Below are 24,984 nucleotides of genomic sequence, written 5' to 3'. Positions count from 1 at the left end.
TGTAATGGCATCATATCCCCTAACTGTGTAATGAGGTTGCACACTAAAGTTATATGATAAATACGTGTAAATAAAGTTTATTTATTAAATCTTCCATTATATACACAATTATATAGTTATTCGTTTTTTAATTTTTTGTGTTTACATAAATTATGATGGAATATTTAAAATTGTTATTATATATATCCCTTTTTCACACAACTTGTGTATGCATTTATAAAAATATTTTTGATGGATGCTCCATATATATTGTTGATCATATTTAGTTTTTATTTGTTTAATAACTTTTTTTTATTAATATTTTATAGACATTTAAGCTTCAACTTTGGGGTTTTCTATATCCTGCTAAAAATTTATTTTAAATTAATACCATACATATATTGTAGCATACAAAAGAATGGTGTATATATAGCTATATCATTTTTTTTAATATTTTTTTTTTTATATTTTTTTTTTTTTTATACTTCGCTTTGGCTATCTGTCTTTTTCAATCTCCTAAAAAAAGTAAAAAATAAATGAGTAAATGGAGTATAAAAAAGTTTGGGGGAAGAATAATATATTTAAATTCGTTGTATGTTTAACGTACTTTTTATCTATAATAATCCATTCGAAAAACGTTTTAATTCCCATCTTTTCCTTGTCTTCTGACTGAAAAATAAAATAATAAATAGCTAGCCATTTAAATGGTGAGTTTATATGCTGGAAAGATAGCTACTTAAATGATAGTTCACACACATATTTAAACAATACATATGCACACAAATTAATATTCAGTTTTATTCGTACGTTAGATCGGTTAACTATATATTCATATGTTGTCATTTTTTTTGAAATCAAATAAATGTGCAATCCAAAAAGCTGTATGACTAGAACAAAAAATATTCCATTTAACACAAAAAGTGCGCATATCAGTGTGTAGAATAATGCGTCGTTGTAATATCCGTAAAGCTAAAAAAGCAAATCAAATAAAAAATAACATGTGGTTGGTCATAAGCATTAAAAATGTAAGCTAGCACAGTAAATTTCAAAAACGGCATGAACAGTTATTTTCATCTATGCACACATATATATAGCATATATTTTTTTTCCCCATTTTGCTTTACCTTATTCCATTTATCCTTTATAATATCATGCTTCAAAGACATGAAAAAAGTAATCGCACAGAAGAGAAATACGAAACAATGAAAAATCGTTAAGGCTAGTAGTAGGGATACAAAATACCTGAACGTTAATAAATTTTATGTATATTAAAATTGACATAAAAAATCGAATTAAACACAATTTATATATTTTTTAATGAATCTAAATAATATGCAGTATATTTGTTAAAATATGTTTATTTTAATTTTTACTTGTAATTTTTTTTCCCTATGCAATTATTAACCCACATACAATGGTGATCAAAAACGGAAACACATTTATTGCAAACTTTACAATGTTTACTTTGAGGCTCTACAAATCCACAAATATCGCATTCATATAATCCTTTAATATCTTCGTCATTTGCTACTCTATTAATGTACTTAAAAGACAGAGGATCTATAGGATTGATTGATGTCACAATATAAGATAATATAAGAATAGCAATAATTAAAATTCCAAAGAATATATAAAATGTTATAAATATAGGATTAGTATTCAATGCAGAAATACAAATAATAAATGCAATTATAACTATAAATATCAGAAAAGACAAAATTTGAAATATTTGAAAGGGTAATGTAAACCCATTTTTTCGTATAAATTCATCCGCTTCTTTTGATTTTGTATCATCTCTAAAGGCAAATATTTTCTTATTCATAATTACAACGAAAAAAATAATTATAATTATACTATGTGATATGCTTAATTGTTTGACAGAATAAAAGAAAAACTATCTTTTATGACTTGAAAATAATTCATGAATTTTACAAAATGTAAATCTCTAAATTACACACGAAATATAGGTTGAAAAAAAGTATATAATAATAATAATCATAATGAAACAATTATTGAATATATACTGTCTTTTTTTCGTTTTTATTTTTTCTGTCCAAATATTATGCTTCCCATTTCTTCTTTATATTTTGATTTGTTGTCATTTTCATTTTTATTTTTTGTAGCAGCAGTAAGTTGCATAAAAAGGTAAATATTTATTAAAAATTTGAAAATAACATTTATAAAGTAATATATTATGTGTAGATATTAATAAATAAAACGATTTATAATAGCAATGTATTTTAAATACATTTAGTTTGCATTTTTATTGTTTAAAACGGAAAGAAAAGAATAACATTATAATTACATTCATTTTAATCAAAAAAAAAAATAAATACAAATCAAAAATATAAACCGTTGGGGAATTGTAAAAATATTAAATTAAAAAAAAACGCACACACACACACCTCCGAAATTAATTAAACTGAAATTTTTTCATAAAAAAGGGAAATAAAAAAATAAAAAAGAAGGAAAAGGGAATAAATAGAAAAAAGAAAAGTGAAAAAAAAGGAAAAAATAAAAAAATTACACTTTGGTATTCAAAGATTTATAATTCATAAAATAAAAATATATGGCTTTTTTAATGTCACTTTAAAATGCTACTTTTTTATTCATACCATTTTGCACATAAAAAATTTACTAACCAAAGAAGGAAATTAAAATTAAGGAAAACAACATAAGCATTTCATTTATTTTATTTTTTTACGTTAAAAAATATATAAATTATTCACTTAATTTAATGTTATAAATAATGATTATCAGTATAGTTAGACATATTTTAAAAGGTAGAGAGGGTAGCAAAAGATATATACTTGGGTAATGGATATACTATATATATATATAGTTTTATATTTGAATATAATAATTATAATTCACTTTTATTTGAAAAAGTAGACATGATATTTTCTAGACTTTCTAACGACTTTTCCATATTATCAACTTTACTTAATAAATTATTTGATAAGTTTTGCATTTTATTTTTTAATTCATTAAGCATATTTTCAACATATATTTCTACATTATCTTTTCTTGAAGTAGAGTTCATATTGATATTATTGTTTATCCCTTGATTATATAATTCGGTATTTCCTTTACATATATTTACTGAATTTTGATTAATATTGAATGAATTGCAATAATTATTCATATTATCATTCAATATGTTTGTATTTATTTGATTTTCCCTACTGTTTAAAATATCCTTGAAAGTCATATTTTCATTATTATTTGCCATTATCCTAATTCTCTTGGTTTTTTGTTTTTTGTGTAATACTTCGTGCTGGTGTACTTGCTCTATATATCGATAAAATTCCAAAACAGGCAAACATAAATCCAAAAAAAACTCTATCTCCTGTTTTTTTTTTTGCTTGTAAAAATTTCAAATATGAATAAAATGATACACCTCCAAATAGTACTGTTCCAGTCACACGGCAAAAAATACAGTCATCCGTGTTTTTCGTTGATATACTCATAACTTAGTTTTATATTTTTTTTTTTTCAAATTTTTTTATAGTTTTCTATTCATCATACTATTGCCTATATAATACTTTTATTTATTAACTTTTTTTTTATTCCCATTCCTCATGATTTTTTCAACAATATGCGATAAATACTTATATATTTGAAAATAGGAAACTCAGGGATGAAAATAAAAAAAATTTAAACGTGTAAAAATGTTTGAAAATAAAATATGTCTCTCTTTATAATTACGTAAAAAATTAATAAATACTTATATTTTCATTAATATTTATTGATAAGAAAAAAAAAATAAATTTCCCTTTATGGTTTTAGCATGAAATAAGAAAAATGTAAAAATAAATATACTGAAAAAAAATAAGAGAAAAAAATTAAGCCAAATAAAGAGTTTAGGAAAATGAAAAGAAATTATTTTCATATCATGCTTATATTAAAAAGTGTTATATATTCCGAAAAGACGATAATAAAATGATAATGTTCATTTTGAAAAAAAATAATAATAAAGGATTATAAAAATGAAATTGTGATTTTACTTTTTTTTTTTATGAAGATTTCTAAAAATAAGTTTGTATCAATTTATGCACTTTTTTTGTTGTAAATTTTTATTCTATTTATTTCTTAATATAGTATGATAATTATTTAAATAATTAAGACAGTCAAAATATCTTATCTATATGCACTAGCAAAAAATATATAAAGCATATTTATAGTAGAAAAAACAAAAGGCATATATTAATATATGAAAAATAGGAAAATGTATATACACACTTTTTTTTCTTTTTTCCAAACTAATATACTATATTATTTATGGGCTCTTCATGAAAAGAGAATTCAAAAACCCATGAAAAATTAATCACCATAAAAAGATGGAATATGCTGAGAAATAATTAATACAAAAAAGTATTCTGTCTGCTTGATTATTATTTTTCTATTATCGTTGTTCTATTTAATTACAAATAATTGTTTTATTATTATATATATTATTTTAAAAAAGTTCTAAAAAATGTATAATTTTTTTTATCTATTTTCATTTCCCATTTAATTATTTCCAATTTTGTCTATACATATTTGTCAATAAGAATTAGCTAGCTATTCCTTTTGTTCATTTTAAAAATATTTTTTTTTATAAAAAGTGCAATCACACAATTTTATCGATTACACTTTTTATATTAATTTTTTTTGTCTATTTCTTTACATCCTACACAATTCGAATACAACATTTGTTGTTGTTTTTTTCGAAATGGTATATGCATACATAAATATATTTGTTTGTTTAGTAACTTTTTTTTAATTAATTTTTTTTGTATAAAAAATTTGACAATATATTATATACACCTTTTTAGTAATTTGAGTTTGATACCTTATTACGCAATCGCTTTATTTAACGTGTTTATTTTTTGTAGTTTTTTTTTTAAATAAGCATTTTACTGTTTTTGTATTATTTTATCAACTCTCTATAAGTCTAAACTTGGCGGTTGTTTATTTGAAATGTCTAGGATAGACAATTAATTTTATAAAAAAAGTATAACACATACTCTGAATTTTATTTTAATACATTGATAAAGTAGTAAGTAGAACAAACAAATTTATGCATGCCCTCACATTTATCTGATAATACAACTCGATAAAGAAAAAGAAAAAAACAAAAGTATATACATACATATACATATAATGTGGATAGAAAAGGAAATAAAAGAAAATCGCACACACGGAGGAGCATTAAGTAAACAAGTAAATGATGATATTGAACTATTAAAAAAAAGTAATAAATTTTTATATGAAAATGGAAATAGAAATTTATTTTGTGAGTCTATGAAAAGAGATTGTAATGAAAGTTTGAGAGGATGTAGTACAATTGACTTTGATAAAAATGTTGATGAGAATAAAAAGATGAATACAAGTTTGTTAGTGTCAGGATATTTTAGAGATAAAGTATCAAAAAAACATACAAATAAATTAATAAATTCTGGGAGACAAAATGTGCATAGTGAAGAATCTAGAACTGATGATAAGTACAAAGTAGAACAGTTAAAAAAAAAAACAAAAAAAAACAATGAAACATTGTATAGTAACATACAAACAAATCGTAACGACAATTATAAAAATAGAACAATTAGTGATGAAAATAAAACAATTTGTTATCAATCGAATGTAAAAATAAACAGAGAAGATTTAGATGAATTTTTTAATACAGCTGGTATTAATAATGTGAGAAAAAGAAATGAGTTTAGTTTTGGAAAAACAGATCATAATATGTTTGGAGAGAAACATTCAAATAGTACTTTAGAAAATATAAATAAAAAAATATATAATTTAAATGCAAGTACATATAAAAATACACAATATTTAAATAATAGCTATATATATAATGATAGTATTGTAAATAATAATACAGTATTGTATAAAGAATATAATAGTATAAAAAATACTCGAGCTTTTGAAAAAGAATTAGATATAAATGAAGCAAATATTAAAGAAAACAATTTGAATACTCATAAGGCTAATAAATACCCAGTACTAACGAATCCCAAAATGGCATTTACTGAAACATGTGATATGGCTCAAAAAAAGTGTATAGACAAATCCAATAATGAAATAACAGAAATGATGAATCAAAGGAAAGAAAATAATGATGACCAAAATGAACTTTTAAAAGTAAAAAATTTTATTTGTAAAGGTGTTCCTGGTATTATACGAAATAGCGCAAATAACTGTCTTTCAACTAATGTAGATAAAAATATACAAAATAAAATCGAAAAATATATTATGGATTTTCTTGAAAATAATTTAGTTAACATTCTAGAGAAAAAAAATTTATCATGCTTTGAAACGGATAATAATATTTCCGATAAAATAAGTGAAAGTATAAACCTTGAAATAAAAAAAAATATTGATAAAGCATATAAAAATATTAATGAAAATATGAATATAAATATGAATGATGAAATAAAAAAAAATGTAGACATATTAAATACTAGTTTAAGTGAAAATATAAATAGCAAAATAAAAAATAATATAGAAGAATTATATGATAAATTAAATGAAAATGTATTAGAAAATATTAGTAATAATATGGAAAATAATTTATATAAAAATGTAAATAATGAATTAAAAAGAAAAATAGACATAGTTGAAAAAAAAATAGACATTAATGTAAATGATAATATAAATAAAGAGTTAGAAAAAAAAATTATATTTTTAAATGATCAAATAAATGAAAATATAAGTAAAGAACTAAAAAAATATATATCTATCCTAAGTAGAAATATAGATGAATATTTAAGTGATCATATTGAAAAAAATACAAAAATTATGTCTAAAAATTTAGGTGTTAATATAGGAGAAGAAATCAAAAATAATATTACAATCATGGAAAAAAATATTGATCACAATCTTAATGAAGAAAATATACAAAGAAATTTTAAAAAAATCTATGAAATGCATAATATGAGCACTATAGAGGATATCAAAAGGGTAATAGCCAATACCAAGGAGTATCAAAATCAAAACGGTTTAGAAGACATAAAAAATAGCTTGAACATTATCATGGATAAAATGAATTCAAAAAACATAACTGAAGAATTAAAAATGGATTTACAAATGTTTGGAAATAAAATTGATGAAAAATTTTCGATCCTAAATGAAAATCAGGTAAACCATAATAATTATAACATTAAGGAAGTGGTTGAAAAAGTTATCGAATCAGTCGAAGGAAGATTAACACTTTTTGCAAAAGAAATCGAAAAAAATAATTTTCAATTGTTTGATACATATGTGAAAGATATTTTACAAAATTATACAAAAATAGATAATGAAAAAATAGAAAAAAATATAATTAATTGTGTTAAGAATAATTTAGATGATCAAACTCAAAAATTGACTAATGAACTTCATAATAGTATGTCTAACGAATTGAAATCTTTTAATAAATTACAAATAAATAAAAAAGATATAATTGATAATATAAAAAATAGTTTACTACTATTACAACAAAATGTATCTAGTTCTTTGGAAGGTAACACTATTGCTTTAAATAACATCAATGATACGGTTCTAAAAATGGAAACAGAAAATAAATTGGAATTAAATAAAATATTTAACAACGTTTTAGATAAAATCGAAATGAACTTTTCAAATAAACTTAATGATAAAGCAAAAGAAATTTCAACTAAAATAGATGAGGTTGTATTAGAAAAAGTTTCCAGTATAGAAGAAAATTTAGATCAAATGAAAAAAAAAATGAATGATACTATTTATCAAATTAATGAAATAAATTTACAAATGTTATCTATTCCAAATGAAGATAAAATAAATAAAATAATCATCGATTTTAACAAAAAGGAAAATAAAAAATTTGATGAAACTAAAGAAATAATAAAAGAAAATCGAATACAAATAACTAATACATTAATAGAACAATTGAAAAGAAACAAAACTGATTCAAAAATAGAATTTAAAAAAGTTTTACAAACTATTTTTGATATTAATACAAAAAATTTTGAGCAAAACAAAAAAATAATTCACAATTTGAATTTGATTCCTCAAAATTTTTGTATAGACAACTCTGAAAACAGTTACTTACTAAATGGCCAAACCCACAGAGGCACAAAAATAAATGTAGATGTTCAACACAAAAACATAAATTGCAAAAATAAAATTAACTTGTATAAACAATATAAAAAACATTTTAACTCAGAAAAAAATGTCGTTAAAAAATTTACACCAAATAAGTTAAACAAAATTAATAGAGAAAAAAGAAAACCAATATACATAGTCAATTATATGAAAAATGACAATAATGATTTGATAGAGGTTTCTAATTATCTTAAGAAAAGGACAATAAGAAAAATATATCCATAAATCTATCATGTGTCTTTCACAATTTTACTCATTTCTATTGATTGTTTTGAACCATCTTCCCTCTTTGCATGCCATAAATAATACACGACCTACTTCTACACATTTCATGTATACTCTCATGTTTTTTGTTTATACTAACACAGTGTAATTATATTTAAAATAGTTTTTTTTTCCATTTAAAGTGAATGACTATATTTATGTGTGTGCATATTATGAATATGCATATAACTACACATATAGCAGAGGCTATAATTGAAATAAGATAAAAAAAACAATAACTTGAAAAAATAAAGAAATGAAAATATATTCAACTGTTTATAAAAGCTATTAAAAAGGTTTATAAAATTATATATATATATGCATACTAATTTTATTTCTCTATGCTAAATAAAAAAGAAAAAAAAAAGACATGCACAATATATACATTAGAATATAGTCCCATGTATATATAAAATAAGACATAAAAAAATGGCCATTTTAGTATTTATTATCTTAAACATATTTAGAATAACTATTTATTCGTTCATTATTTTGTTTATTAATTCATATATTTTTAGCTTTTTTTTTTTATTAATTATTATATATAATAACCTTGTTAAGACCTAGAATAATAATTTGTTCGTAAAAAAAAATATAATATTTTAGGTCAAATATAAATAAGAAATGGTCTTACATTTTTTAAATTATACATGAATATATCTTGAGTATGTACATCCATGCGAATGGATATGCATTTTGGATAATACAATTTAAGGCTGAACCTTAAAATGGAGAATCCTTTAAAATATTTTTACTTTTTAAATAATACGAACTTTGAAAATTGGGACTCTTTTTTTATAATTTTTAACATAATTGTGGTTATTATATCGATATATTTGATAAGGTAATTCATTGTTGTTGTGATTTATCTCGTAGATGCAAAGATTCCATATACATCTATATCGACATAAACATATTTATTCACTTTAATCTATATTAGATATATAAAAAAGTCGTCAAAGAAAAATTTTACAAGCACAGAAAATTCCATAAATGATGATGAACATTTTCTGTATGAAAATGAAATTGAATCTTTAGAAAAATTCGATTTAAAAGAAATATCTAAAAATATTTGGGATTCAACTTATAAAGATAGTTATGAAGGAGATTCGATAGATGACTTGAGTGAAATAACTGGATATACAGAAGCAAGTAATTGTGATACATGCTATATTAGAGAAAATATACAAATAAAAAAATACCTCAAAATAAATGAAGAATTAAATTATATCAAAGATGATTTAGGTATTATAGATATAGAACTAAAAAAACTTTTAGAAAAAGAAAAAAATATTAATATTAAAGATATAAATAATATTTTAAATTCAACAAATTATGAATCTAAACATATTCATGAATCAAATAAAGTTTTTAATAGATTAAAAAATATTACTAATACCGAATATACTAAAAATGATATAAATAAAAATTCAATATATTCTATAAATAGTATAGACACATTAAATAATTATTCAATTGTAAAAAATGATGCGATCATAGAGGAAACTGATAGAAAAAAAAAATCTATAGACAATGTAAAATATAATGGTACTTACCATGATTTAAAAGCAGCTAACTCGACCGACAAATCAAACATTCCAATTCAGAGTTACGAGGAAAATTCGAATGGGCACACAACACAAGATGGTGCACAAGGTTCTAGTGAGTGTTTGAATGAGTTGGAAAAATTTGAAAAGCTAAAAAAATCATCAAAACATATCAAGACTAGCAATGCAAGCAAAGCTGAAAAAACAGACGATCCAGAAAAACTTACCGAAATTAGGGATCCAAACAAAACTGCAAAAACATATGAATCTGAAAAATTTATCGAGAATAGAGATACGGACAAAACTGCAAAAACACACGAGCTTGAAAAACTTATCGAGACTAGAGATGCAAACAAAACTGCAAAAACATATGAATCTGAAAAATGTATCGAGACTAGAGATCCAAACAAAACTGCAAAAACATATGAATCTGAAAAACTTATCGAGACTAGAGATCCAAACAAAACTGCAAAAACATATGAATCTGAAAAATGTATCGAGAATAGAGATACGGACAAAACTGCAAAAACACATGAGCTTGAAAAACTTATCGAGACTAGAGATACGGACAAAACTGCACACACTGTGAGTGATGACAAAACGAACGATTTAGAAAAATGTGAACAAAGCGAAAAAATAAAAAATGATGAAAACCAGAGTGAAGAAAAAACAAAATCAAAACAAAAATTGGGGGTAAAACTTAGTAAATTTAAAAAGCCAGGCAAAGATAGTTCATTTGTTGGTTTAATATATGGATTATTCAATAGTAATAAAAAAGATAGTAAGGTAGGAGAAAAACAAAATGAGGAAATAAAAAATACAGAAAATTTTAAACATTCAATCCAGACATTAAAAGATAGCAATAATACTATCGATACTGGTAAAAACAAAGACAATCAATCAATTTCCTTAAAGATAAATGACAATGATGAAATATATTATGAAAAGTTGAATGATTCCATAAGAAAAACTGACTTATTAAATGAGCGTAGTGAAGGGGTAGACCAAAAGAAGCGAAGCGAAGTAGTGGATAAATTCAAGGGCGTAAAAAAAGTAGAAAATGTAGACGTAAATAATAAGGAAGTAAAAAATAGAGAAGTAGAAAATGTAGACGTAAATAATAAGGAAGTAAAAAATAGAGAAGTAGAAAATGTAGACGTAAATAATAAGGAAGTAAAAAATAGAGAAGTAAAAAATGAAGACGTAAAAAATATAGAAGCAGAAAGCATAAAAGTAGAAAATGAAGAAGCAAAAAATATAGGCATGGGAAATATAGAAGTAAAAAATAGAGAAGAAGAAAATATAGAAGCAGAAACCATAAAAGTAAAAAATGCAGGGGTAGAAAGTAAAAACATATATGGATTAAATAACGAAAAAGCTAAATATTCAATAAACAGCAAAATGAATAGCCCACATATTAAGGATATTGAAAATATATCACAAAATGAAGTTCGAGAAATAAGGGAAAATAATATTATCAATTCTATGAATGCAAAAGAAAGCATAAGTATATCAAATAATAGTAATTATAAACAAACAAAACTAACAAATGGCCATATTTCTAGTCAAATAGAAAATGTACCTAATAGTATCAGCGAGCAAAGTAATATAGATAATGCAACAAATACATCAAACGATTTAATCTTAAAAACCTCAAAAAAATCTTTATCAGAAAATAGTCAAAACAAACAAAATCCAAGTATTATAACAAAATCAAAGGATCTAAATCAAAATGATTCTACTGTAAGCATCTATTGTGATTATGATCATGAAAATGAAAATGATTCAGCAAATAATACATTAAATTATGCAGAAAATAATTCATTTGAAAAGGAAGAAAAAACAAATTTCTACAGTAACGGTTCAGAAAAATTGTCACTTGAAGGGGACGCAAAATTACATCCTCACATTGATGATTCAAATAAAAAAAATTCAAAGACAAGTATTTGCATAACAAACTCCGAAGGTCATTCAAACAATATGGAATCAAATAGTGATACTTACATTAATAGTTCAGAAAATTGTTCAAGTAAGGAGGCATCAAAATTGGATTCATATTTTAAAAGTACTGAATATTCAATTAAAGAAGGGGAATCAAAGACAAATTTACACGTTAACGATTCAGAATATACTTCAATTAAAAAAATGTCACGAGTTGCTTCTTATATTAATGGTTTAGAAAAAACATTAAGCAAAAAGGGCTTGAAATCCGATTCTCATATTAACAAGACAGAAAAAATACAAACTGAAAGGGACTTAAAAATCGGTTCCCATATTAACAATTCAGAAAAAGTACAAAGTGAAATGGACTTAAAAATTGTTTCTCATATTGACAATTCAGAAAAAAGATTAAGTGAAAACGACTTAGAAATTGACTCTCACATTAACAATTCAGAAAAGAGATTAAGCGAAAAAGACTTGAAAATTGATTCTCACATTAACAATTCAGGAGCAATGCTAAGTGAAAGCAATACCAAAAGGGATTCTCATATTAACAAGTCAGAAAAAAGGCAAAGTGAAAGTGATACCAAAAGGGATTCTCATGTTAACAATTCAGAAAAAAGGCAAAGTGAAAGTGATACCAAAAGGGATTCTCATGTTAACAATTCAGAAAAAAGGCAAAGTGAAAGTGATACCAAAAGGGATTCTCATGTTAACGGGTCAGAAAAAAGACCAAGTGAAAGTGATATCAAAAGGGACTCTCATATTAACAAGTCAGAAAAAAGGCAAAGTGAAAGCGATACCAAAAGGGATTCCCATGTTAGTAGTTCAGAACAAATACTACATGCAAAGGAATTGAAAGTCGATTCTCACATTAACAATTCAGAAAAAAGATTAAGCGAAAGGGACTTAGAAATTGATTCTCACATTAACAATTCAGAAAAACGATTAAGCGAAAAAGACTTGAAAATTGATTATCATATTAACTCAGAAAAAGGATTAAGTGAAAGGGACTTCGAAATTGACTCTCATGTTAACGGGTCAGAAAAAATACCAAGTGAAAAAGACTTGAAAGTCGATTCTCATATTAACAAGTCAGGAAAAATACAAAGTGAAAGTGATGCAAAAAGGAATTGCTACATAAAAGGGTCGAAAAAAACATTAAACGAAAGGAGCTTACAGAGAGGTTCGTATATTAGTGACTTGGACAATAATTTGATTTATGAGGATGTGGGAATGAATCTTAATATTAACGGTTCAGAAAAAATGTCAAGTGATAGCAATGCAAAACAAGATTCTCATATTAATGACTCAAAAAAAGTTGTGAGCGAACAAATCAGAAAGGAAAATTCCCTTTTCACAAGTTCTTATAAATGTGACAACGAAAAAAGTTCAAATGAAAATAATAATGAACTTACAATAAACGATTTAAATGATGCACAGTCAGAAAATAGTACAGGTGAAAACAGCCCAAGAAATGTTAATATTATGAACAATTCAGACAATATTTTAAATGAAAAAAAAAAGTTAGAGTTAGAAGACATGAACAGTTTAAATGATTCAAGCATAATAGAATCATCTGGAAAAAGTTCAAAACAGATAAGAAAACTAAAAGAATATTTTGTAGATGAAAATAAAAATGTAAGCACATTAAATGATTCTAAAAATAATGTAAGTGAGAAAGCAGATCAAAATTCAAGAGAAAATTCACAACAATTCAAAATATATGATTTTAAATATCTTAAAGAAAAATATAAATTACAAAAAGAAAAGAAAGAACAGGAATTAATTCAATTTCAACATAATTTAAAGAATGAATTTATAGAATTAAATGAAATAAGAAAAAATAAAAAAAAAAGTCTAGAGAATAGTCCAGAAAATTCAACAAATAATATACAAGGAATTACAAACAATGGAAATAGAAATAATAATGACACATTAGACGATTCTGCTCAATTAGATGCATCATTACAAAATTCTAAAATAATATATGATCAAGGAAATGTAGATATAGGAAACACAACAAAACCATATGAATATACAAGGCATAGTACCAACACAGATATTCTAAATGTAATATGAATGATTCCATACAACTTATTGTGTGTCTATATGTTTGTATATATATCATACATTTTATAAGAAAAAAATTCTATGTATGTTTTTTTTATACCAGTTCGAGAAGAAAATAATTGACGAATCTGAAAATCTTAAAAAGTGGAAGGTTAATGGATATTTTATATAAACTCTTTAAATGTATTTCCATATGCATAATATTGTAACTTTTTTTACTTTCACTTATTCTATTTTATTTTTATTTAGTCTCATGTAATATCAAAGAAGTATGAAGAGGATTGGCTATCGTCAGATGTTCTTTTATCATGTTTTTTGAACTTTATTAAGTTGAAAAAGTATGTAAATATAGCTGAGTTATCCGTTAAGTTTCAGACAACAACCGAGGTACATTTCAATGAAAACATGTTCATAAAAATTTAAAAAAAAAACAATTCCGAAAATTTGTAGATTAATTAACATTGTTGTTATGTATCTTTTATTTTTTGACTTTCGACTTTTTCCTTTGCAGGATATAAGAGAAAAACTCGAGGAGTTAGAGACGCTAGACATGATAAATGGCGTTTTAGATGACAAAGGGAATTACATTTATTTATCACAAGAAGAAATCAATAAATTATGTTTGGAAATTCAAACAAATGGGGAAGTTGATACCCATGAAGATTTCGTGAATATTTGCAACAAAATTATATCACTAAGTATTAATGAAGCGGTAAGATACGTTTTTTTTTTTTCTGTTTTTTTTCTACTTTTTTTTCACGTGATAAAATTGCTCATTTTTGGCTAGTCATATTTATATGCACATAATATATGTTACGCTTTCAGGACATGAAGAAATTAAAAGAAGAAGAGGAAAAAATTATTAATGCCAAAACGGAGATGCTTTGATTGTAGAATAAAAAATGTAAAAAAAAAAAAAGTGAAATATGTGGAGCGCATCTACACCCAAATTCTGAATGGTAAAGGAATGGGGTAGGTGATAATTTACTCTGGTTTGTTAAAATGCTTCTTTAAAAACTCAATGCACTCTTCCTCCTTTTCTCCATGGATACAAGTAAAATGAATCTAAAAAAAATAATAATATAAAATAAATGAAAAAATGCACATATATATGTAATCATTTGTATTATTTAATTTTTATTTTTACAATTTGTTCGTAGACTTCATTAATTCGATTTGGGGCGATGTTGGGAAAATGATGTTTAATGTTTGGCCATTTTAAAAAGGGTTTAATATTATAAGATTTTTGAATATCATTTTTTAAAATATATTGATATAATTTGACAGCAAAATCAGATAAATAAATATCGTTTGTTATAATATTAATAAAATTTTTATTTAATTCATTATACTTATGAAATATATAAAATATTAAAATTAATAAATCCCATTTGTCTCCAACATTTTTTAAAAATACTACAACATCCCCTTTTATATTTAAATTCATTTTTTTATCATTATTATCTTTTAAAAATTCTAAAACATTTATATTTTTGTATAACTTGTATAAATGTGTAAAACCTTCATATATGTTTACACAAAATTTTGAATATTTTAAAGGGAATTTTAAAGATTCTCTAATTATATATTCAATTACATATTCTGTTTTTACACCTTTCTTTATATATATATAATAATTTTTTAGTGGCAATAAAAATAAACACATGTGTATATAATTTATATTTTCTTTATAATCTAAATCATATAATATTTGTTTTAATAATTCACTTTTTTCAATTCCTTTAAAAAATTTTACATAATTTAATCCTTCAAAAAGCCAATCATTTTCTATATTTCGATCATCATTTGGATTTTTCAAATTTTCACTTTTATTATTATCATCATCTTTACTAAGGTTTGTTTTATTACTGTCTTTATGATTCACATATTCATCAACAGACTTGTCTAAATTTTGATTAATTTCTTTTGAATCCTCAAAAAGATGAACTCTTTTATTTACTACCCCATTATTTTCATACCAATGATCATCTATTTTATGATTTTTTTTTTTTTTCATTTTTTCAAATACTTCTTCATTCTGTACAAAATAATCTAATGGTAGTTTAAAAATTTCTTCGGAATAATTACTATAATTTAATAAGGTTAAAGAAAGAACTATATTTTTACATTTATGGGAAAATATTTTAATTATTTCTGATGCTAATCTACTTTTTGAAATTTTTTTATTGAAAGATTTTTTTATATCCTCATTTTTTAAAACATCGAAAATAGATTGATCTAAATTAAAATCAAAATAACCACAAAATCTTATGCATCTAATTATTCTTAAAGGATCATCAAGAAATGTAGTTAATGGATTCAATGGGGTTGATATTATTTGATTTTTTAAATGATGTATACCATTTTTTGTATAATCTTCAACCTTTTTATTTTTTAAGTTATAAAATAAAGAATTAATAGTAAAGTCTCTTCTTAATGCATCTTCTTCAGGAGTTCCAATTGCAATTTCGGGTATTCTACTTTCCTCTGTATATGTTTCATTCCTTAAATTTACAATATCAACTTGAAAATTAAATAAATTAAAACTTGATGTTTCTAAATGTTTTGATTGATCACTATTTATTTTTATTATGCCAAAGTTAAAGTTTTTATTTTCTTTATCTTTAATATATTCTTTTATATAATTACAAAAATCAGAACCTTTCATATTATCAACAGTTATATCTATATCATCATTAGATATATTTAAAAATTTATCTCTTACCCATCCACCAACAACTCTAAGTGTAGTATCTAATTTATATTGCTCATTTACTTTCATCAAAAATTCAAACAATTCTAATTCTCTCTGTGTCACTGCTTTATCTATCACACTTTCGATATCCCAACTGTGCTCACCATCTTTCTTATTATCCTCTGCTTGATAAATTGAGGTTCCTTTTTCAGATACCTCAAGGTCCTTTCCATTAATTATATAACCTTTTAAGTAAGACAAATATTCTTTATCATATGTCATTTTTTCGTTATTCATTAAATTATTTTTTATAAATAGTTTAAACTGTTTATTATATTTCTCGTCACAATTATGCCACCTTTTAAATCTAATTACATTGAAGTTTCGATGTTTAGTATTACTTATATTTTTAGGGCTTATATAAAATACTTTCTTTGTATAAAACAAAAAGTTTTTTTTTTTTAAAATGTTGTAATTCCTTTTGGCCCTACTAAACATTTGTAATCTATCGAAAACTTTCTCAAATGTTGATAAAGCATTTCCTTTATTTTTATGGCATACTATAATAATTATTAAAATTGTATAAAAAATAAAAACAGAAAAAAAGTTCATTCACAGAAAGGCTTGCAAAAAGAGTAGGGTCATAATTCATAAAATAATCCTACAATTTGGAAACCTGCATAGGTAGATATATTTGGAATACTTCTTTACACTATCCATATATAATAACTTGAGAATGATAAAAATGGCAAACATAAATTATACATATCTTGGTGTTCTTATGATATTTCTCTTTTTCATTTGAAGTGCTACATATTAATATGCCACTCTTTCTTAAATTCACAAAAATTGAGGGAAATGAAATATGCTAAAATATGATAGAACAAATTTTGTTTTTTTTTTTTCTTTCGTTTTAAATCAAATAGTAAATGAACTATTTCTCTGACTTATATTCCATAATACATTTTGACACTTAATAAATATACAAAAAATATATATATTTATGTATTATAAAATAAGTTAAAAAAATAAAAATCAATTATTATATAAGCATACCCTATGTTATGCATACCATTCTACAATTTTTTTTTTTTTTTACAAAACCGGATTAATATAAAATAAAATGTTTTAGGAATATATCAAAATAGGCAAAATTTTAAACTTGTTTTATTTAAAAGTAAATGCCAAACCATGGCAAGTATTCGAAAAAGGTTTACTATATATACATCAGGATTATTTTAAAATTTCATAAAAAAAAAATACACCAACAAGTCTCTCTCCAATTTTACTATTTAGTTCAGCTCGTTTATTATTCCTAACCATGATGTAATATAATCTTTTTATATAAATACCCATTCATAGTTTTATGTGTATCTGTTTTGTCCTAACTTTTTGAATTAGTAGTAATGACCAACTCATGAATATGAAAAATGCTAGTAAAAAATATTCTAACTTTTATTATGACCTCTACTTATTTTCTTGATTGATATTTCTTATTTATCAAGACGGTTTTATAAATATTTATTTACCTTACCAAATAGATGCATATATATGAAATAACACATTTTTTAGAACCACACAAATTTGTGATATTTACATGATCGGGGATACAATTCTCGTTTTTCTAACATTTAAGTAATTTGTTTTTTTTTTCGAATTAGTTTAAAAATTTTTAATGATTACAACTTAGTTTGACGTAAAAATTAAGGAAAATCGATGAAAGTTTCAAAAAATATTCAAAATTATGTAAAGAATAATATATGCACAGACAGATGCAGATTCAGGGATCATAGATGAACCCATTTAAATATGCTACCTAAAATTGTAGCGATCAAAAAATTTCAAAAGAGTATTTATATTTTTGGTGGCATAAATTCCAATTATGGACCATACAGAAACAAAAATAGAAACAAGAGTAAAAGCATAGTTACTATCTTCAACAAAATTTTTTAAATTCATTCCAAATAAACTTGTAACAACTGATGATATAGAAAATAAAAGAGTAGAAAAAGATATTTTTGCATTTAATAAAATAAATTTATTTCTATTATAATCTAAATTTAATCTCATTAATTCTTCATAATGTGTAATTTTTTCTTCTACATTTTCTAACTGTCCATATAATTCATCTGTTAATTGTAAATGTGTTTCTAATAAAATTTCTAAATCACTATAATCTTTTAAATTATTATATGTATTATTATTTAAATAAGTTAAATACATATTTTTTAAATCACTTTCATTATTTAAAATCTTTTCAATATTAGTACGTAATGCATTTAATAAATTTGACAATTTTTGTAAATTATTTTTGATTTTCATCATATCTCTTAACAATTTATTTGTTAGCATATTTAATTCATTATTTTCTTCCTTCCTTTGTAATAATATAATATCACGTATTTTATAATTTATTCCTTCTAAATCATTTTCATATTCTTTAATAGATAATTGCATACATATATCTAAACATAGAAATTCAAAATATGCTTTCCCTTTATTATATCTGTAAAAATTATTTATTATATTTAAATAGTTTAGTTCTTCTTTTTCATCATTACAAAATTCGTTAATCTGTTTTGTGTTATGTTTTTCATTATCTATGCAACTATTTTTGTTATATACTTTTTCAATTCCCCCTTCACTATTACTATCCTTAGATTTTATATTTTTTTTTTTTATGTTTCTACTAATTAAGTCCTTTGCATTTATTACTACAGAATTGCTACCTTCAAAAAGCCAAGCTTCATTATATCGGATAATGCAACTAATAAATCCGGTCCTAAGTAATATCACATTTTTTCGTATTAAAATTGTGGGGTTGTGATTACTGTTTCCTGTGTCAATTAGCCGAAGGTCGCTCACCGGGATTTCTACAAAAAAGGCCAAGAAAAAAAACATATGTACTACTTGTAAATGACCAAAACATTCATTGGGTTTTTCATTTTTATACATTTGACTTACTCAAAACATAGGGTAGATCGTACTTAGAAAAAAGTAATTGCTCGCAAATAACATTTCCATCATCGGCAACTTTTATATTTTGCATTAATATATTATTATTCAAGTTTTTTTTAGGAAATATTTTATTTTCATCTTTTAAAGTACTAAATTTAAATACCCAATTTGGGTGTATGTAATTCTTCGGTCTTAAAACATATGGATGAATAATTCTACTCATACATTTATTTATATTTAGCCATCTGTTCATTATTATTTTTATTATATATAATACATTAATATACCTTACAATATAAATTTATCAAAATCATGTTAACATTTTTACACGCTTTATATGTTTACTTATTATATGACTACTTTATTTTAAAAATATAAATGTCAAGATCAACAAACACAAGAAAATTTATTTCCCCCTATATTGCATCCTTACTATGAATAAATAAAATTAAAAAAAAAAATGATTTTTATAATTATGTACTAAATAAACAAATAATTTCATAATAATATTTTATAATTTTATAATTTTAATAATAAACATGTTTTTTTATATATTAATTCTTTTTTAAAACTGAAATATATATATATATACACCATATAGTAATAGTAATAAATTATTGCCATTTTCCCTATATTTTTACTCATCTTAAATTGCTTGTATTTTTTTTAAATCAAAACATTCTCAATGATCTGGGAAATTATATCCTCCACTTTTTAATAACTAATGAAAAGGCATTAATTAATGATCGATAAATATGATTACATTTTACATTAGTATAGTCAAAAAATTTATCTAATTTATATATGAATTCATCATATATATATTATATGTATATGACGGTATGAGTTTGTAAATCCATATTGTTAAAAAAATAAAAATAAGGAAAACAACAAATTGGAAAAATTAAAAAATTTGCTACAAAAAAAAAAAACGAACACGCATTGATAACTTTAAATTATCAAAATAATCAAATAAATATAAAATAAGTCTTTCATTTTAGTAATATGGATGTAGAAAGAGGCCAGGTATATTTACTTAAGGGGGAGCAATATTTTTCCATTTTCATTTTTATCTCATTTAATTTTAAAAATGGTGCAAACGAATGAATTAGTAAATAACCACATATTATTATTGTTGAATTTATTTACACTGTAATGAATTTGTTATGGGGTGCTTCAGACAAAAACAATCAAATTCTATTTATTTTATAAGTATGTATATACATCCTTCCCATGTGTACATGCACCAAATATATCATGAGATTTCATCATTTCAAACTAAAATATATTAAAAGCAATATTTAAGAATGATAATGATTAGAAATATAAATTAATGATATTCTTAAATCCCCATAAGGAATACATGCATACATACGAATATGCAAATTAGTTTTTCATATAAATCTGTGTATAAAAATACTAAAAAAACTTGTTCATAAATGCAAATAGGTTCTGAAATATAAGATTGAATGCTTTATTTTGAGGCAGCTGGTTTTTTATTGTTTCTAATTAATATAATACTACTGATGATTAATATGAAAAAGTATATCTACAAAGTTGTGAAAAAAAAAAAGAGAAAAATGTTATTCTCCATCATATATACATAAATATAGATATACATGACCGGTAGGTGACTTTATAAAATATTAACAATATATGAAATTTCTGCGGCATAAGGAATGCCATTTTATAAAATATTTATCTCTTACCCCAGCGCAAATAAAAGATGGCAAGACTTTTTCACTCTTATGTCCATGTAGCTCTAATGAATCGGAATCATATAATAACATCAAGCCAACAATTCCCAAAAAAGTTGCAGGAAATAGTGATACTATGACGAAATAGTACGTGATAGCCCTCTTAATTGTAGACATTATTTCAACAACTTTGGATAGAATTATATTGCTTTGACTTTTGTTTTATATGGTTTCTTCTTCAAGTTAAAATATATGCTGTATGCGTTAAAAAATGCTGCAGTTTTTTTTTTGATATTTATAGTATCATTCTGCTTAAAATTTGAACAAACAAATATGCTGAAAATATTTCGACTCGTGTAATTATTATTGTGAAAAATTGTTCTGTTATTATAATTTTTCACTTATATCTACATTTTAAACTGGTGAAGTTAACACGGGAAAATATGCATTAGTGTATAGAAATATGAACATATATAAAATATGTATATAATATATATAGTATATATAATATTATATGCATACTTTATCAATAATAAATTATGCATATTAACAATTTTTTTTAATTAATAAATCTATCAAATCATTTACTTGTTCATAGGAATAATACTGACATGTAAAAAAATATATAAAAATATATAGTACTTATACCATAAAATTACGCATATTTTTTATAGTTCCCTTTTCATTTTTTTTCATTGTTTTTCCTATTAATTTTATTAAAAATCATATTGTACTTTTTTTTCTGAATTGTTCATATAAATTTGCATTAATTTATTGCAGTACATGCATAATAAATATAATATATATATATTGTATAATAATTATATATTTATACGCAAAATGAATAAAGCATAAAATGATATATATTTAATATTTTTTCCATATTATATTTATATTAATTTTATGACTCATTTATATATATTTTTGCACACATGAAGACAAACCCATATTTATAAAAAAAAAAGAAGTTTGTGATAAGTTGCAAGGAAAATTATTAATGTATATAAATAATTTGAATTATTAAAGTGACGTTGTAAAAGCTAAAAAAAACATAATATATATAATATGTAGCACATAACATGCATATTTATATAATTTAAGATTATGATGTCGCATAAGTTATTATTATACCGTTCCTTAATGTTATAATAAAACACTATTACTGTTGTATATCCCAATTTAATAAATCCATATAATACCATCTTTATTTTTATTTTTTTTTTTTTTTTTACCATTTTTGGCTTTTTATATGAACAAATAGCTATTATATAGCTATATTTAAATAATGGAGAATTATTTTTATTTTATTTTTCTATACGGCAATTAAAAATGTTAATAGACCAGTGTTAAATACTACATGGGGGGAATAGACCATAAAAGGCATATAAATTATTTTTATAATATCTTTTAACGTTAAATAGTACAACATAAATCTGCGTAAGTTTTACACGCATGAATATCTATACCAAGCATGCCCATTTCTCTATTTTAAAATTTGTTTTTTGTTATATGCATACTTGCTCGAAGCTTATAATTCGTAGTATGCAGACTACAGAAAGGAACATGATTAATTGTTCACATTCATCTTTAATAATTTAAAAGTATTTAGTTTAATATGCTACAAATACTCATGCATGTTTTTTTTTCACAAACTTAAATGGGTAAAATATTAATTTTAAATATGTAGCATTTCACGATATATTTAATTTACACTATATATAAATTTTCACATATACATATTTTAATAAAAATAAATATTATTTTTAGTACGCATGAAAAGCCATATCCATATGAGAAAACACCAGCATATTAATTAAAATGTATATTTCTTAATTTTCTTGTCATTTGAGTTTAAAATGCATAATTTTGTTTTTATCAGCTTGCTGATGTTACAAAAAATACCATGTGCATTCAGTGCGCATATGTATATATGGAAAGCACACTTTCCCTTTGGGATATTAATTCTCTCTTATTTATTTTGCCTTTCCTTGGTTAGCTACTTCGTCCATTTTCTTCTTTAATTCTTCACTATCTAATAAATAGTAGTGTTTAATTGGTTTTAAGTTTTCATCTAATTCATATACTAATGGTACACCAGTTGGGATGTTAAGTTCCAATACATCAGCTTCACTTAAGCCATCTAAGTGTTTAACTAATCCTCTTAAACTGTTTCCATGTGCAGTGACAAGGACCTTTTTGTTTGCTAATATAGCTGGTGCAATATTATCAAACCAGAAGGGTAAAACTCTTTCTACTGTATCTTTTAAGCATTCAGTAAATGGTAATACACCTTTGGGGATATTTTTATAAACTACATTGTGTCCTGGCCATCTATTATCTTCTTTATCCAATTTTGGAGGGGGAATATCATAAGATCTTCTCCATATTTTAACTTGTTCATCTCCATATTTTTTAGCAGTTTCGGATTTGTTTAAACCTTGTAATGAGCCATAATGTCTCTCATTTAATCTCCATGTTTTTATGACTGGTACATGTAAAAGATCACCAGATTTCAAAACATACCATGCTGTTGTAATAGCTCTTTTTAATACAGATGTATAAACGACATCAAATTTAAAATTTTTTTCTTTCAAATAATTTCCAGCGGATCTACAAAGCATTTAAAATAGCGTCAATGAATAAATACACACATATACAAAAGCGATAAATAAAAAGGGATAAAATATATCTCCCTTTTATTAAAAAAGGAGAGTTAATCATCTAAAAGGTGCATAATATATGTATTTTTTTTTTACATGGCTTCTTGCTCTCCCTTTTCGCTTAAGGGAACATCAGTCCAACCTGTGAACTTGTTTTCTTGGTTCCATGTGCTTTCACCTTAAAAAAAGAAAAATGAAAAATCGATAGAATAAATTGAACTTAATAATAATTTACTTTTTTATAGTATGAAAACTATTTTTTCATTATTTTAATTCGTACCGTGCCTTAGAAGAACTAAAGTATATGTCGTCATTTTCTTTATATATTATTTATTAAAAATATATTTTGTAAATCTATATATTTTTTTATAATTATATATTTTTTACAATTTTATATATTCAAAAAATTTTAATTGTTTATAAAAAATTATTTATAAGAATACAATTCAAATGCCAAAGAAATACACTTTAAAATGTATGTTAAAATTTAAGGTTATAAGTTATTTTAATAAATTAGTATTACTATTATATAATTGTGATAAATAAATATGCATTTATAATTTTTATAATAAATGTGACGGTTTTTAATAATTTTATAAGTATATATACCGTGTACTGTTACTGTTATTATCATTATATTCTGCATATATGGATGTTATAAAAACTCTCTTTATAATATGCATATGGGTTTAATTAGTGCTATGAAAAATCGTATTATAGATATAGTTATGTGCACAAATATAGTCTTAATATCATAAAGTATTTGCATATATTTGACTGGAATATCAATAATATGGGGTATTAATATACCCTTATATTTTTTAATGGGTGCTTAAACAATTTTTCTCTATATATACATATAAAATGAAAAAAACATCAACCACTGCATGTTTTTTGAATAATATAGGGTTAATGTTATATATATATATATATAATAAATAATTGCATGCTACAAATATATAATAATATATTATCAAGTATATTTTTCAAGGTTTGTAAGTTAGGGGTTTAGAAAAAAAAATTATATATAATATACAATTTATTATAAAAATAATTAATTT

At 23.2% G+C, this 24,984-nt stretch overlaps 9 protein-coding genes across 9 annotated transcripts; 2 read left to right on the top strand and 7 right to left on the bottom strand.

The window, feature by feature from the left end:
- Positions 1-312: 312 nt before the first annotated feature.
- On the bottom strand, positions 313-1,801 carry PVVCY_0901900 (palmitoyltransferase DHHC3, putative; the record flags this gene model as incomplete). The annotated part of the gene is made up of 6 exons (XM_008626531.2): positions 313-342; positions 465-495; positions 587-648; positions 787-948; positions 1,104-1,221; positions 1,353-1,801. 6 exons carry the CDS (start codon positions 1,799-1,801, stop codon positions 313-315), a joined length of 852 nt encoding a protein of 283 aa, XP_008624753.2.
- A 1,041-nt stretch (positions 1,802-2,842) lies between these two features.
- On the bottom strand, positions 2,843-3,211 carry PVVCY_0901890 (heat shock factor-binding protein 1, putative; the record flags this gene model as incomplete). Its single annotated transcript, XM_008626530.1, has 1 exon — positions 2,843-3,211. One exon carries the CDS (start codon positions 3,209-3,211, stop codon positions 2,843-2,845), a length of 369 nt encoding a protein of 122 aa, XP_008624752.1.
- Positions 3,212-3,215: 4 nt separating this feature from the next.
- PVVCY_0901880 (conserved Plasmodium protein, unknown function) lies at positions 3,216-3,449 on the bottom strand (the record flags this gene model as incomplete). Its single annotated transcript, XM_008626529.1, has 1 exon — positions 3,216-3,449. One exon carries the CDS (start codon positions 3,447-3,449, stop codon positions 3,216-3,218), a length of 234 nt encoding a protein of 77 aa, XP_008624751.1.
- Positions 3,450-5,124: 1,675 nt separating this feature from the next.
- On the top strand, positions 5,125-8,313 carry PVVCY_0901870 (conserved Plasmodium protein, unknown function; the record flags this gene model as incomplete). Its single annotated transcript, XM_008626528.1, has 1 exon — positions 5,125-8,313. The coding sequence occupies one exon, from the start codon at positions 5,125-5,127 to the stop codon at positions 8,311-8,313; it is 3,189 nt and encodes a 1,062-aa protein (XP_008624750.1).
- A 767-nt stretch (positions 8,314-9,080) lies between these two features.
- On the top strand, positions 9,081-14,801 carry PVVCY_0901860 (conserved Plasmodium protein, unknown function; the record flags this gene model as incomplete). Its single annotated transcript, XM_037634331.1, has 6 exons — positions 9,081-9,196; positions 9,293-13,913; positions 14,017-14,064; positions 14,163-14,300; positions 14,425-14,625; positions 14,739-14,801. The coding sequence occupies 6 exons, from the start codon at positions 9,081-9,083 to the stop codon at positions 14,799-14,801; spliced, it is 5,187 nt and encodes a 1,728-aa protein (XP_037490440.1).
- Positions 14,802-14,897: 96 nt separating this feature from the next.
- On the bottom strand, positions 14,898-17,220 carry PVVCY_0901850 (tRNA nucleotidyltransferase, putative; the record flags this gene model as incomplete). The annotated part of the gene is made up of 2 exons (XM_008626526.2): positions 14,898-14,978; positions 15,061-17,220. 2 exons carry the CDS (start codon positions 17,218-17,220, stop codon positions 14,898-14,900), a joined length of 2,241 nt encoding a protein of 746 aa, XP_008624748.2.
- Positions 17,221-18,420: 1,200 nt separating this feature from the next.
- On the bottom strand, positions 18,421-19,819 carry PVVCY_0901840 (CorA-like Mg2+ transporter protein, putative; the record flags this gene model as incomplete). The annotated part of the gene is made up of 2 exons (XM_008626525.1): positions 18,421-19,481; positions 19,573-19,819. 2 exons carry the CDS (start codon positions 19,817-19,819, stop codon positions 18,421-18,423), a joined length of 1,308 nt encoding a protein of 435 aa, XP_008624747.1.
- Positions 19,820-21,040: 1,221 nt separating this feature from the next.
- Positions 21,041-21,440, bottom strand: PVVCY_0901830 (conserved Plasmodium protein, unknown function; the record flags this gene model as incomplete). Its single annotated transcript, XM_037634330.1, has 2 exons — positions 21,041-21,115; positions 21,276-21,440. The coding sequence occupies 2 exons, from the start codon at positions 21,438-21,440 to the stop codon at positions 21,041-21,043; spliced, it is 240 nt and encodes a 79-aa protein (XP_037490439.1).
- Positions 21,441-23,236: 1,796 nt separating this feature from the next.
- On the bottom strand, positions 23,237-24,237 carry PVVCY_0901820 (phosphoglycerate mutase, putative; the record flags this gene model as incomplete). The annotated part of the gene is made up of 3 exons (XM_008626523.1): positions 23,237-23,873; positions 24,020-24,101; positions 24,204-24,237. The coding sequence occupies 3 exons, from the start codon at positions 24,235-24,237 to the stop codon at positions 23,237-23,239; spliced, it is 753 nt and encodes a 250-aa protein (XP_008624745.1).
- Positions 24,238-24,984: the final 747 nt, after the last annotated feature.

This window comes from Plasmodium vinckei (genome assembly GCF_900681995.1).
Source record: "Plasmodium vinckei vinckei genome assembly, chromosome: PVVCY_09".
In the NCBI taxonomy this organism is placed as follows: Eukaryota; Apicomplexa; class Aconoidasida; order Haemosporida; family Plasmodiidae; genus Plasmodium; species Plasmodium vinckei.
Note: the sequence above shows the minus strand (reverse complement) of the source record. Positions and strands in the feature narration are given on the sequence as shown.